The 15,722-nt window shown below is 45.4% G+C and overlaps 1 protein-coding gene across 1 annotated transcript in view; it reads right to left on the bottom strand.

The window, feature by feature from the left end:
- Window positions 1–12,490, bottom strand: part of LOC147453713 (uncharacterized) — a 64,615-nt gene extending 52,125 nt beyond the window's left edge. The window contains exon 1 of the mRNA XM_086515816.1: window positions 10,927–12,490. Within this exon, the coding sequence (XP_086371942.1) occupies window positions 10,927–12,430 (1,504 nt within the window). The 5' untranslated portion in view covers window positions 12,431–12,490. The remainder of the gene's footprint in view (window positions 1–10,926) is intronic.
- Between the last annotated feature and the right edge of the window lie 3,232 nt (window positions 12,491–15,722).

The raw sequence follows: 15,722 nt of genomic DNA, 5'->3' as shown, positions 1-15,722 counted from the left end.
GCTCTGAGCCTGGACATCCTCTTACCATACGAATTCCAGTGCCGACCACTTCCCGTCTGCGGGTGAATCAACCATTCACATTGGCCATACAATGTCCGACCGTTTGCTACTTCAAAAAGAGGGTCTCAAAACAAATAAAATAAACCCCATTGGAAAGAAACCAACAACCAAGGTTAGCAGTTGCCACATCTCTGTGACATGGTTAATAACTGCCACGTCCTCGTGACAAACACCAACGTTTTGAAACATTGCATGCAAAGGACTACTTGGTCTTTGAGCGTTTTGATATGCTATTTGAAACGCAGGGTCACGGGAGCCAGCATTGCGAGTGTTTGATCTACGCTCTTGGCAACGACATCTTGAGATGCCCCATTTCGGTAAGGTCCTCTTTTGTAAGGTGCAACGGAATGAATGTTGTATTTTCTCAAGATTAGTGATCTTTATTGCTCAAGGTTCCTTTTAGTTCTTAGGGAAGGAGAGAGCCTTCCGTCTTGTAGAGAGTGCTATGATCACAAACAAAGTGAGTGGATATTGTGCGTGTAAGTGAATGAGACTGAGAGAAGGAGAGAGAAGAGATACGACACCGAGAGGTTGTAAAACCCTCCTCCGAAGGCCCCACTCTCGTCGGCGAGAGTGGTCTACTTTGATTGCACAAAGGTGTACAATGCGTATGCAATGGACTGATGCAATGGGACTATGCCGACGACGACGACGGTGATGACGACGACGACTTGATGGCTGAAATCTGGGATCTTCTATTGGCTGAAATTCGGGGTTGTCTTGGTGGCTGAAAATGACTGTTTTCTTGCTGTTTTCATGGCTGAAAATGACTGGTTCATTCGGGGGTCATGCTGAGGGTAAAACGCTGAGGATCTGTACCTTTTGGGCTGCGTTTTCTACTGTTGCTGGAAGGCTGAAAAACGCTGGTCTTGAAGGTCTATTCCCTGCTGAAAAACGCTGCAGCAGCAGGTGTATTCAATGCTGAAAATGGCTGATCTGTTCCAGTAGCCTAGCGTTAGTAAATCCTTGCAAGCGGGGATGCTCTGCTGATATTGCTGATGTAAAACGCTGAACTTGCTGATGATTGCTATCCAAAAACGCTGGCCTTTGCTGGTTTGCTAGCGACCAAAAACGCTAGTGGTTGGGGCTGCTTGCCGGGGCAAAAACACCAAGGAAAGTGGATGGCGATGGATCTGCTATGAAGGGAAAACGCCAAGGGATGGGAGAGGGTGGCGATGGATCTAATGCTGAGGGGGGGTACTGCTGAGAAGTTGCCTGTTGAGCGGGAAGCTCCTGCTGCCTCTTCTGCCAGAAAGTGCTAACTTGGGTTTGCTTATATATTAACTTAGCAAAATTGCCCTACCTACTTATGTTGGAAAGTCACTTAAAAATAATAAGTGAAAATAACCAAAAATAGGGAAAATAGGCTAAATGCACTAGAAAATTCCCCTGACTGAATCTGATGGATTCTGATGGGAATTCCGATGATCATGCTGTGTGCAACCGGAGGATATGCATCTAAGCTAAGTGACTGCGCATGCACAGTCTACGAATAGACTCACAAAAGTGCCAGATCACTACTAATCTAAACTGACTTGACTTACTGAACCCTGTTGTGGGTAGCTTGTCCACGGACACATAGGGTTGGGATGTGTCACGTGACATCCCTCCTTTTCAAAGTGAGGTACTGGTACCGAACTGTATGGCGTCGAGGGAGATCGCCAACAGCATCCGGAATCCTAGAAGGGACTCTTCGTCGGCCCACTCTGCTGTGTGGGTTGTGCGGTACTTGAACTTCATAAAGGTCTGCAACGCTTGCTTCTTTGGGCCGCGCCGAGAGCGACACAAAGTCTCCTATGGTTCCTTCGATGCTTCAACTTCGTCTAGAGTCGTGTTTCCTTCTTCTTCAAGAATCTCTATGGCTGAAAATTCCTGAAACCATCTCCAACACATAACCATGAACATACACATTCCATGTAAAGTGAAGGAAAAAAATCTCGTCTTCTCTAAAGACTGTGTATGCAATGTAGATGAACAAATAGACGGAGTGACAACCCGTTCATCAAACACATGCAGACAATGAGGTCGAATCGTTTCTGTTTGATGGAAATCAATCAACTGTGGCAAATCACAATGGAAATGCCCATGCTTGGTGCTCATACTATCATGTGCTCTTTCGGAAACTGTGTCATGCCAAGGAAGAGACATGGAATGTGACTTCCTTACATACAAACTTTTCAGCTTTTCATCAACAATCTGCATACATTCGTGCTCATCCATGAGAGAAACGTGCTCAACATACAATACGTTATGCCTAGCAAAAGGGATCACATAACGATGCTGACTAAAATACAAGAAACCTTCACGAATGAAACACTTGGACAATGCGTGCGTATCAATCATGCGAACACATGATACTTCCTGTGATGGTCCTTGGACCAAGGCTCGAGAGCCAAGATCGCTTCTTCGGGATCTATCGAATCTTCTTGTGGGGAATCTGTGGACCTCGACTCGAAAGCCAAGATCGATTCTTGGTGATTGATCAAATCTACAACGACGTTAGCTTCGCTAGGAAAAGCATCCACTAATACATCAAGCTTGTGAACAACCACATCATCTTCATGCAATTCATCATGCTTGTGAGAAATCACATCTTGATCATGCAAATCATCACGCTTGTCATTGTCATCCAAATCATCATGCTTCTCATAATCATGCAAATCCTGTGTGTGTCATGCTTTGGAGAAAAAGAGATTGAGAGAATCTCCTTATCCCGAATCCTTTCAACCTTGTCCTGCATAGTAGCAATGAGAGATGGAGAAGGAGCAATGTCCTCTCCATGAATGACAATAGGAGAATCACTGTCAGCATTGAGAGTTATAGTGTTAGCCGAAAATTTCATGAGCGTCATTATCACGAAACCATCGATGCCCATAATCATATCACATCCTGAGAGAGGAGAAACAACAAATCTTCTAGTGAAGGCAGTCTGTTGAACTGCAAACAACACATCAAGGCACTCCTCTGTGATGAGAGCGTCCATACCAAGACGAAAGCCAGAGACCTCGATAGGAGATCTCGGACTAACTTCGAGGCGAGCTCTCTCAACAAGAGAGGAACTGATCACATCATGCATACTACCTGGGTCAAACAATATGACAAAACGGTGCCCCGAGGTACAACCATAACATTTAATGAGAGAATCATCAATGGGAGAGTCCTGAGAAACTTTGGGCACAATCGTGTTATCATTCATTGCATTGACAGATGTAGTGGGTGCTGTGGGTTCTTTAGATTCATTCGAGTCAAGCTTAGGACATGTCCTTTTTATGCGACCCTTAATGTGACAATGAAAACAACGACCTTCCTTAGAATAAGTGCTTTGTTCTTCCGACGTGATGTATCCTCCTACAATTCCTTGTGCTACCTTTTTATCTGGAGTAAGCTTAGGTTTAGCAATTGTGTTAGCCTTACCCTTAGATTCATTGGAAGAATTCTTTGATGAGAGACAGTTGCAAGATTGGTTAGAAGAGGTATCATTCTTACTGTTCTTACCGTTCTGAGAAGTCTGCGAGGTACTTGTGGAAGTCTTGTTCTCCTTAGGCTTTCCCTTGTTGTGCTTCATCTCGTGGGCGAGAGCAATTGCTACCGCTTTGTTGAGATCGATTGGATCGAGTACCTCGACATCATACTTGATATACTCGTCCAATCCGTAAAGAAATGTCTCCTTGCACTTCGCATCCGATTTGCGTAATTGAGTGCCGAGCTGCAAAACACGATTAGAGAAAGACATAACCGGCATACCGTTTTGCTTGAGAGCTCGCCAATCGTCCTTCAATCGTGCAAGGTACTAAGGTGGCATAAACCGCGCCTTGAGCTTGTCTTGGAAATCAGCCCAACTAAAAGAGGGGCGTGAAATCATCGGCTGCCTCTAGGTGCGCGGCTAGCTGTGCCTCTTGCCATGCCTGGTACCAATTAATGGCATCACCAGCAAGGTACATAGCTGCCGTCAAAACTTTGCTATTTTCTGTCTTCTTAGTTGTCGCAAAATAAGCATTAAATTGATACAACCAAGAATGAATAACTGTAGCATCCATCTTACCGTCATACTTACTGAAAGTCAACTTTTCTGTGACTAGATGATTCGAATCCGCGTCGTGGCTTGCGCCACTTGACGAACTCCCACAATCTTTGGGTGGATCAGTCTTCGAGGCTAGGACTTGGGCAAGCAATTATTGAGTGCGTAGCTCTCGTCGAGCTTCACGCTCGGCCTCCAAAGCCAATCTATGAGCGGCACAATCGGCCTTCAATGCCGCGTTTCTTGCTGCTGCTTCCTCCTTCCTTGGTTCTTTTCTTTCTTTTCTTGCGTCGCGCTCGCGTTCTAAAGCAAGGCGCTTGTCTTCCTATCTATCCATCATGGCCATCATCTGCTTGACCATTGCCTCCATAGGGTCTGGTGCACTTGGTGGCGTAGATGGCGAAGGGGGAGGGTTGAAGAAATCATCTCCGGGTGGGGACGAGTCTTCGTCGCCTCTCTCATGCTCATCACCTGTATGCGAAGTATCCATTCCGCTTCAGGTGACGACCATACACTATGATCTTTGGGTCTTAAGCTCGCGAGGAACTTGGGTTCTTGAGGGTCTTGAGGTTCTTGAGGTCCTTGATTCGTGAGAATCTTGGGTTCTTGAGATTCTTGAGGTTTTCTTTCGATTGCAAATCGCCTTGAGAAGGATCTTCTCTTCACCCGAGTTCTACTCTTTTCTGCGGGCGCACCCCCTGGCAGCCTTGCGCTCACACCAAGGTTGCTTTTTCCCACCTCACATCGATTGGCCGACCGCTAAGTGCACGGTCCGCTCTCAATGAGTGAAAAGAGACACAGGGGGAGGCTGGACAAGCCCTTCTTTCTTGGGATTCCTATCACTCTTCAACAAAACACGACTAGGAATCAACACGCCCAAGCGAACTTAGGTTCGTGCGATTGCAACACGCAAAAAAATTCTTGTGGTTCTTTCCTTGAGTAATGCAGAACACTTCCAAAGCTCTGATACCAATGTAAGGTGCAGCGGAATGAATGTTGTATTTTCTCAAGATTAGTGATCTTTATTGCTCAAGGTTCCTTTTAGTTCTTAGGGAAGGAGAGAGTCTTCCGTCTTGTAGAGAGTGCTATGATCACGAACAAAGTGAGTGGATATTGTGTGTGTAAGTGAATGAGACTGAGAGAAGGAGAGAGAAGAGATACGACACCGAGAGGTTGTAAAACCCTCCTCCGAAGGCCCCACTCTCGTCGGCGAGAGTGGTCTACTTTGATTGCACAAAGGTGTACAATGCGTATGCAATGGACTGATGCAATGGGACTATGCCGACGACGACGACGGTGATGATGACGACGACTTGATGGCTGAAATCTGGGATCTTCTATTGGCTGAAATTCGGGGTTGTCTTGGTGGCTGAAAATGACTAGCTCATTCGGGGATCATGCTGAGGATCTGTACCTTTTGGGCTGCGTTTTCTACTGTTGCTGGAAGGCTGAAAAACGCTGGTCTTGAAGGTCTATTCCCTGCTGAAAAACGCTGCAGCAGCAGGTGTATTCCAATGCTGAAGATGGCTGATCTGCTGCAGTAGCCTAGCGTTAGTAAATCCTTGCAAGCAGGGATGCTCTGCTGATTTTGCTGATGTAAAACGCTGAACTTGCTGATGATTGCTATCCAAAAACGCTGGCCTTTGCTGGTTTGCTAGCTACCAAAAACGCTAGTGGTTGGGGCTGCTTGCCGGGCCAAAAACGCCAAGGAAAGTGGATGGCGATGGATCTGCTATGAAGGGAAAACGCCAAGGGATGGGAGAGGGTGGCAATGGATCTAATGCTGAGGGGGGGTACTGCTGAGAAGTTGCCTGTTGAGCAGGAAGCTCCTGCTGCCTCTTCTGCCAGAAAGTGCTAACTTGGGTTTGCTTATATATTAACTTAGCAAAATTGCCCTACCTACTTTTGTTGGAAAGTCACTTAAAAATAAGAAGTGAAAATAACCCAAAAATAGGAAAAATAGGCTAAATGCACTAGAAAAATCCCCTGACTGAATCTGATGGATTCTGATGGGAATTCCGATGATCATGCTATGTGCAACCGGAGGATATGCATCTAAGCTAAGTGACTAGGCATGCACGGTCTACGAATAGACTCACAAAAGTGCCAGATCACTACTAATCTAAACTGACTTGACTGACCGAACCCTGTTGTGGTGTAGCTTGTCCACGGACACATAGGGTTGGGATGTGTCACGTGACATCTTCACTTCCTTTGCTACCAACGTTTTGAAACGTTGTTGTGCTTTTGATTGAGAGATTGGAAGCCTATTGGAAGGGGCCTCAACCGTGGCCTTGAGCAGTCAAGATGCCCTAGGTCTTTGGAAAGTTTTGGAGCGGCTTGGATTGTTTGAAACTTTGAGGCTTTTTGGAATGAGAGAAGGACAACTCAAATCTCCAGATCTCGTACCTACAACATGGCCCCCCCTTTGCTCAAGCGCCAGAGACGACAATGACCAACACCAACGAATGGCCATGGAAAGTGGACCGTACAACACCCAGTTAGCAACCTATGCGCGGATAAAGCTCTCAAGAAAGCGGTCGCTTTGTTTGGCTCGAGATTGTGAAGCCAAAAGCAAATGCACGAGTTTGCAAGAGGACAGAGGCAAAGGCAAGCTTGACGAAGATGGCAATACCAGTGTTTAGTTAACTGTTAGTGGCCTGAGGGTGATAAGGCCAGCCAATCGAAGGGGGGTAGGGGGGGGGGGGGGGGGGGGGGGGGGGGGGGGGGGGGGGGGGGGGCGGGGGGCCATGCCCGTAAAGGTGTGGTGAGGTTGACTAGGCGTTGCCGAGCCTTCCAATAGTGTGCTAAGGCTCCAACAGAGGAAAAATAAGTTTTTTTCGGCCTCGATACTAGGATGATACTACGACGCCTTATATTATTCGACCTCAAAGTTCTATAGGAGATACCCTCATCCACAAAACCCTCTCTTTACAGTTACATAATGCTCACTCAGCTTCCTTGTCCGTCTTTCTTTTTAGGAGTTGAGAGGTGATGTTAGAGTTCAGGCATCTCTCTGGATTCGTATAGTTGGTCTTGTTAGGGAGCGAGGGTTGTTTTATGGTTGTGCTCGGCCAATATGAGGTTATCTTCTCATGTTGGGTTGTGTTTAGCCATGTTTAGCTCGGGTTTTTGGCTTGGTTTCATGGCCATGTAGGCTCCTGCAACGGGATGGGCACCACGTGCCAACGAAAAAGAACAGATTGAACAACTTTAAGCACTTCAAATAACAATTGAATTGAAAGAGATGCACGACACACAAGACAAGGAGTGGCAGAGTTTCACCCCAAGAGAGCTTAGCCCCAAACCTTTCGGTATTTCTTTATATTGCAGCAACTCAGTACACGCCGATACTTTGTCCTCTGCACTCCCACGAGGAGACATGCCAAAGACTGAGCCTGGCCCATGTTTAAAGGCCCTAGGCTGAAAAGCAGTTTACAGTCTAAAGCTTCAAGTCAAAAGCATCTTGTCCCAAAAGTTTGCATCGCAAAATCCGTACAACTGCCACGTCCACGGTCCACAACACAAATCGTGGACATCAGTGCAGCTACCACGTCAACACGCTGTCTCTAAAAGCATTTGGCCCAAAGCTACTGCTCCAAATCTGCAAACGCAAAAGCACAAAATACACATCAGCAGTTGTCAGTGCGATTTGCAGCATCCGTACAGCCTGTCAGAGTAAAACGCGGGAGCATCCGTACAGCCAGTTGTATCATCAATTTTACGTTTTGTGTGTGTGTGTGTTGGGGGGGGGGGGGGGGGGGGGGGGGGATCCTACTTTATTTTGCAATAAATTCTAATGTCACTAGGGCCCCATCGAATGGGGTCCCACAAGTTGGTAGGAAGTTCTTTTAAAAATCACCTTGCTCAGTGAGAATTTGTAAATTGGTAAGACTTCTTCTTCTTCTATTGCTTCTCTTAGGGATTAGGCCCCTCGACATGGGATCTGCAAGTCGGCTAGGGTTAATCTCGAGAAGCTCTAATCGGCTGGGTCTTGAGTGGCTTGACGTCAGCAGTTTGTGACATCCCCCCTTCTTGAGAGAAGAGTAATTGTCCGCGATTACTGTATATCTGCAAAACAACGCAAGTTAGTTCAAAAATTTCTGAGGGTCATTCCAAGGGGCAATCAGTGTTCTCACTCCAGATCGGAGCTCTTGATATTCCAGCGTAGCAAAATTAGCCATCACACACACCGCGTTGATCTTGTACAGGTGTCTTGATGCACTAAAATTATATACCGAGGCAATCTCACCCAATTAGCAATATTCGGTGGTTGGCACATCACAATGCAACACAAATGCTCACATATGCACGTTACAAAGCACTCCCCCGAGACAAATAGTCTACGGTGTGAAGCTACTCGACGACTACCTCATCACTCCCCCCGCAAATAACCTAAAAGGGTCCGGGCCATGAGCTCAGAGAATTGATACAACCAAATGCAGCCTGCACAAATTTCAAGTATCAATTCTCCCAGGTGGTTCCTCCTCCGACACCAAAAGGTTTAGGCCATGAGCTCAGAGAATTGATACAACCAAGCAACCAAAAATTGTCCAAGCCTCAAGCAAGTATTTACAATGCAAGAGCTTAGGGACCATGCAATAGTCAGCTACAAACTGATGAAAGGAAAGCTCTTGATGTCGGAGGAGGTACCACCTGGGGCATCAGAGGGGATAACATGTAGTTCAAAATCTGTTGGAAACCCTGTAGCATCGGGAGATTCTCCTATGAATGCCGTGAAAGAATGTCGCAAAGTTCGTGGAGGAGAAACTGCGAGTACTCCGCCGAATCCATGAATGCCATGGTGCTCTCTCTGTTCTTTGTAGAACCGGTATGCTTTGAGAAAAGCACACAACTGGAGCTCTCATACACTGTAACGCGAAGGCACCACGCGCCAATGGTAAAGAACAGACAAAGTAACTTCAAATAACAATTGAACTAAAAGAGAGCGTACGATACACGAGACGGGGAGTGGCAAAGTTCCACCATAAGAGAGCACTAGCGCCCCTTTGGTCTTCCTTTATATTGTTTCAACTCAGCACACTGCCGGAACCCCTTTGCTCTGCACTTCCACCTAGGAAAACTGCCAGAGGAAGCTTGGTACTTCCTTGACCTAAAAACCAGTTTACATGAAAAGCATCAAACTCTAAAAGCATATGGCCCAAAAGCTCTTGTTCCAAATCTACCAGCGCAAAAGCAAGAAATTCGTACGCTACCACGGTAGCAATTGTCAACACGATTCGAGGCGTTCGTACAATGTGTCAGCGTAAAACGCAGGAGCATCCATAAAGCCAGCTGCGTAATCAATTTTACGTTTTATGTGTGTGTCTGTGTGTGTGAGCGGGAGGTCCTGCTTTATTATTTTATAATAATGTCTAATGTGTCAGCAGTTTGTGACATGATCTCTCTTCAAAACAAATGCCTTGTTCATGTATGTGGCATTGCAACTGTTCTAGATCGGAGTCGAGGTGTCCGTCAGATCACAAGCCAGTTCTTGTCCCACTGCATCTTCTGCTGCCACCTTTGACAGGAAGGTGGACACTTGGTGACAAGGTGATGACACATGCAAGGCAATTGGAGTTCATACATGGCAAGTGCAAGTTAACTAGAGCTCAAGCTTGGTTGTTGGCACCCAGGCAAGGCAAGTGGAGTTTATGCATGGCAGGTGGTGGCTCGTGCAAGGCAGGTGGACACTCATGGGAGGTGGCCACACATGCAAGGCAAGTGTATAGGCGACCACACATTGAACTAGGCGACCCATTTGCAGCCAATAATGGTCATCTTCAGCCAAGGACACCTCCTCACACATACTCCGGTAGCCAAGCAGGAGGCCACATGTCCACATCTGCCGAACACAATAAGAAGAGGAAAGTGCAGACATTTGGCACTTTGGCTATGTTTAAAAACACACACACATCTCTATTTCAAGGACCAAATAGCCAATTGAAAGGGTCTTTTAACACAGTCTCTCAATCTACTCTCCCATAAGTACAGCGCCATCTCTCAAGAGTTTCGTACCGTCATATTTTTTACTAAATAAATAAATACTGAAAGGGGGTGCCTATTGAGGGGCCAGTGCAGTGTAGGGGAGGAGATCCGGCTCTCGCTCTCTCCCTATCCCATCTCTATCTGGATCCTCCTACCTTATTCTCTCTATTATCTGTAAGCTGAATTTTTGGTTTCTTATCCACTACAAGAGCTGAATTTGCTGTTTTTGTTGTCCATCACCACCTGGAGAGTTACAAAACCTCAGTCACCACAGTCAGGCTACTCTACCATGTCAGTAAAGGTATAGGATATGGACATGCAAAGTTGGTAACTTTGAGGGCGGGTGTTGAAGTTGTTTTATGGGAGAAATGAAGTGAGGTGTGTACTCTTTTATCCTAGCGTGAACTGTACCAACCCTTATCCACCGATCAATTTGGTCTCAGACACGAAACATCCACAAGCCCTCAAAGTGGATTTGAGGACAAAGGCATCATGAAAAGAATGGAAACACAAGCCTGGGAGGGCTGAACTGGTTAAGTGAAATGAGGCCGCACAGGGCAGTGGTACATAGACAATACAACTGGATCAGCCTGCACCTGACAAGAGGAAAAGTGGCCACATGATCAAGATAGATAAGCAACCAGCGGAAAAGATAATGCATACTAAGCACGGCAAGGGCGCGGAATAGGGGTTCACTGTTTCTATGGCAAAAAGTAGTAACCAAAAAACTATCTCCAAAAATACAGCACAGCAGCTCTTGATGTACACTTACGGAGGTTCTATGATAACCTACATCCCACTTCAGCTGCTGATGAAGAAGAAACCACAAATTAGCTGCGAAAAGAACCTCTGAAACAAACCTGGAGCCTTATGAGCCAGTCCTAGTTTGCGTAAGAGTTTGGCTATTTGCCTGCGGAAGGCGATAGGGATCACAAGATCACAAAGCTCATTCTCACTAAAACTTGATGCCAGCCCAAATGTTGCCACAAGCAGAAGAAAACTGTGCGTATCCACCTGTGCCGACTGATCGCTTCCCTTTGGATTAAGCTTTGGTTTCCACAAGTCTGCAACCTTCTTAGCTTCTTCCTTGACCTCATCTGAAACTTCATTGCCAGTTTTTCTCTCGCCATCTAAGACAAATGCAAGAGAATCAAGCAAGGCAAGACATGATCTGCGACTTGCAAATGTCCTAGCCTGAGCACTGTCAGAGCCAGACAGGTACTCCTTGACCACCTGCACCACTAGCTGAGAGGGATTTGCGGCACATTTCATAGCTATGGGCAATTCTTTGCGGAGAAATTTTAGAGACTTTTTCTGCGAATTTAGACATGAGTGAAGCCCTGGTCCATCCATTTTTTCACAAAACGATATCAACTCTGGTCGAACTTTTACTGCAGACTCTGAATCTTCAACCTTCTTATGGCTCCCTTCTTTTTCCTCTTCATCACTACCATCGTCATCCCCAGACTTGGCAGCATCGTCATCACCAACCTCCATAGCTTCCGGACAATCCTCTACATCATCTACATTCTCCTCTGCAGAACCTTGTTTACCAACTGCTTCTTCCGATTGTTCTTCTGAAACATTATCATGCTTGCTGTCTGTTGCAACCACTGTGCCTGGCTTCCTTTCCTTTTCTTCCTCAGACTTTGAGATGGAGCCTTCATCTGAACCTACCACATCATCAAGCTTTGAAGCTTCTTCCTTCTTTTGAGAAACGGTGCTAGAGTTGTCTTTGCCCTTCTTTAGCTTAGAATTAGCGCCTTCCTTCTGGTTGCTCTTGGTTGAAGCAATTTCTTTAGAGCTTTTCTTGACACCTGGATCATGATTATTCTTGAGGCTAGACTCTTTTACATTTCCAGTCAAATCATCCTTCTCTTTCCCCCCAGACTTAGGTTTACCCGCTTCATCCTTCTGGAATTTGATATCCTTCTGCTTGGGCTTGGACTCCCCAGAGTCAGGGTCAGGCTTGGCAGGGCTCTGACTTTGTAAAAGTTGCCTCTCCTCAATCCATTTCCGCTTCTGTTCGCGGATGGCGGCAATTGCTGCATCTTTCTGCTCCTGCACACGCACAAGAGAGGCTTGTTCTCTACTCTCAATGACGCTCTCTCGCTTATCCAAGGCTTCCTGCAATTCTTTCATTCTTGCTCCAAACTTCGATTCCTTGTCTACAATCTCTGCAAATCTTTGTTCTAAAGCATCGTGTATCTCTGACAGGTGCGTTTCGAGCTCCTTCCACCCTCCTGAACAACGAGTTATGAGAGACCTGTGCTCTTCTAAATCGCTAAAGACCTTGCGCAAAGATTCCTTCTTCTCCGGAAGACTCCGCAATGCAGCAGACGTATCGGCTGGCGATGGCGCCATTGTAACAGCAGAATGAAGCACAACAACGAAGCATTAAAATGTAGGGCTCCGTTTGTATACCAGAGGACTTAATTTTCGCGAAGTGTATATTACAAGTTTTTGCTCCGCATTGGGATCGACGGTTGAGAGGACGAGGACCACTTGGGATCGACGGTTGGGAGGACAAGGACCACGTGTGTAAATTCCGAGAAGATCGGTAAATTCACACAAAAAGATAGGCATCCTCGACCCTCCAAAAATTTGGGGGGGGGGGGGGGGGGGGGGGGGGGGTGTAAATGTGCACGGTAAGTGCTATGGGGTGAAGATGTCAAAAAGACTCTTAACAAAATAGAAATCGTGATTAAATCAAACAATTATTTTATATCATGCTACATAGGGGAAAGAGAGAGAGAGAGAGAGAGTGCTAGCAACTTATAGCAAGGTGGCATGTAGATACATAGTGTATTGGAATCTCTCTAAACCTACAACTCACAAAGAATATGGTGTAGGTAAGCAATAAATGTTTGTGTTTGGGGGATTATGGTGTATGTCATTAGAAAAAAACTATCTTCACATCCATATGAGAAAAGGGAGGCAAGAGGTAAGATTCTTACCATAGTAAGGCACTTAGATGTAGACTCTTTTGGGAAATGTTGTTCTTCCTTGTAAACACGGACATCATAAAACAATGGATAAATAATTGATTTAGTGGTTGATTGATTGCTCATGTTGAGTTATAAATCATCTTTGTGCACATAACAGATGATTGACAAGTCAACATAACATGCCATACACATGATCCTTAGATGAGTTGCATTGGACGTGCCGTTATTCTCCCATATTCAAAGGCTCATGAAGAGATGTGACCTCCTTTCCATTTGCGTCAGGGATTCCCATTGTTATGAGCTAGGTTTCTAGGGTTGGAAGTGAGTATTTTGCAAAATATAAAAGCAAAAAACTACAACTTGATAGCAAATTGATGTTTTGAGAGTGGGTGTTAGTGAGCGTCAAAAAATAAAGTCTTTTCTCTGCAATCTATAAGACGAATGGAAAGACAACTAGGTTTCAAGAACAATTTAAGACATTATGGTCAATATCATACTTGTAAATAAGCCATAGAGAATGAAGAAGGATAAAATGCTAGAGACACAATTACATTAGATCAAGAATAAGACTTTCATGTAACCAACCGCAAACATTGCAAAATACAAGAGCTTCTTGCCCTTGTTGGACACATCTAGCCATGAGCAAATTCCAAGCGACGTTATCTCCACAATAATCTTGCTTTCATGGATACACAAGATCTCGTATAAGAAGCTTGCTTTTGTGAATACAACACATTTGGCATACATTTCAATCAAATCATTGCCGAGCATGACATCTTTTTTATAATCCTTGACTAATAATATCTTTGCAGCAACTTGTGTAACACCACGTGCCTTTGAGATGTAAATATAGGTAGTTGCATATGAAAGCAACCCTGCTTTGTCTCCTTTAAACTTGATCATCACCCTTCCCTTGTTGGACATGTTATGCAATTGAAGCACTTCACGCACATGCCTTCAAAATGAGGGCATTGATGACTCAACTAGAGAGAAGCCCTCGATTTGCATCCATTTGGGAAGAAGCCTATATATTCTTGGTCCTACCCTTGTTGTGCATGTCCAACAATTAGCCAAGAGATAACATTCACCGTTAAGAGGCCATCAAAAAATTTTGGCTTTATACAAAACTTTTCCCAAACATAACAACCTTTTTCTCTTGCACTAACTATAATTTTTTTGTCTAATGTCTTCTTTGAACACCTTGGTCACTTCAACAATGTTTCTCTTGGCATGATCCTTAACCTTTGTTCATTCACAACTTCAAAGCTTTTGTAGAAATAATCCACCCTTTTGCGTAGTCCTTCAAGGGGATCTATACTTAGAACATTGCAAGCTACTTGCTCTATCATTAAAAAAAATATTGAGCTAAGAGATTTCGATTCCCTTGTCTACCCTTACTTACCTTCCCTTATCTACGCTCACTCACCCTCTACCCCCTTTGAACTCACTGCCTCTTGCTTCTCTCTACAACATCGCATTGTATGTGCTTTCATGTCGACCAAAATAGATATGTTTCTCCTACTCCAATAGTCATGACTAGCAATCTCTTCACGAATTCCCTCACCCATGCTAGCATCTTTTGCGATGCCAATAAGCTTGTAAGGCAAGCAAGGCCACTTCACACACACATTAGAGAGAGAGGTACATCATCGAGCCTTAATGGCTATTGCATTTCCACACAAAGAGAGATAGAGAGATGCTTCACATTCTAAATCACCAGTAACCAAGAAAAGTTTTGCCAACAAACCTTGATAGATGTTAGAGGTGTTGGGGTTCAGGCCAACTGACCGACCGCCCATCTCTTCTACTAACCCTATTCTTGGATATTGTGAACAATAAGGAGTGGTGAGAGAAATCACTCTCACCAAAAGCTCCACCAAAAAAAAAAAAACATTATCCCCTCTCATCTTCTCCTTCCCTCTTCCTGCACACACAAGCACGGGGATCTCCTCCCTACAAGTGGTATCATAGCTTGGACCCCGATCCATCGGCTTCCCCCTCCCACCCAATCGTGTGCAGCTCCCCTTCGAGCTTGGAAGCATTTTGAGCACAATCGGTTCTCTATAGGTGAATCGAGGTTCAAGCCATGGCGGGATCTGAAGGCAAATCCAGGTAGCAATCTTGGAGGATTGCAACATTGAGGAGCAAAGAATCTTAGCATCGAGAGAAAGTGTGCGCTCCTTGACGCACTGTCGAAGCAAAGGACTTGCCGATACACCGTGTGCGAGCCACAAATGGCTCTAAGCACACAACAAGCCTAAACTAGCAAGCTCAAGAGAGCAAAGGGTGTGTCACTCACCGCTCTACGCTAGCCTTCGTGGTGGATTCCTCGCCGCGATGAAGAAGAAGCTGCAGTCGTGCCGCGCTCAACCGCTTCGCCGCCGTCGTGCCTTCGTAATGCTCGATCGCACACACACTCTCCCTCTCTCTCTCTCTCTCTCTCTCTCTCTCTCTCTCTCTCTCTCTCTCACATACACACACACACACAACGAGGTGAAGAAGAAGAAGATGGAGATGGAGATGGAGCAAGAGCACTCTTCTATTGCACAAATGAGAGAATGAGTGAAATTTAGGTTTAGTTGGCTTTTATATGAGCTCACCCCATTCACATTTGGGCACCCATGCTTAGCCAGCTAATCCCTTGAATGTCCTAGTTAGAGTGCGCCTCTCATCGGCGATCACTCTTACCCTTTTCCTATTGGTCCGAC

The sequence above is a fragment of the Adiantum capillus-veneris genome, chromosome 7 (genome assembly GCF_014529385.1).
Source record: "Adiantum capillus-veneris isolate H3 chromosome 7, ASM1452938v2, whole genome shotgun sequence".
Lineage (NCBI taxonomy): Eukaryota > Viridiplantae > Streptophyta > Polypodiopsida > Polypodiales > Pteridaceae > Adiantum > Adiantum capillus-veneris.
The sequence above is the reverse complement of the archived record's forward strand: the minus strand, read 5'-3'. Positions and strand labels throughout refer to the sequence as shown.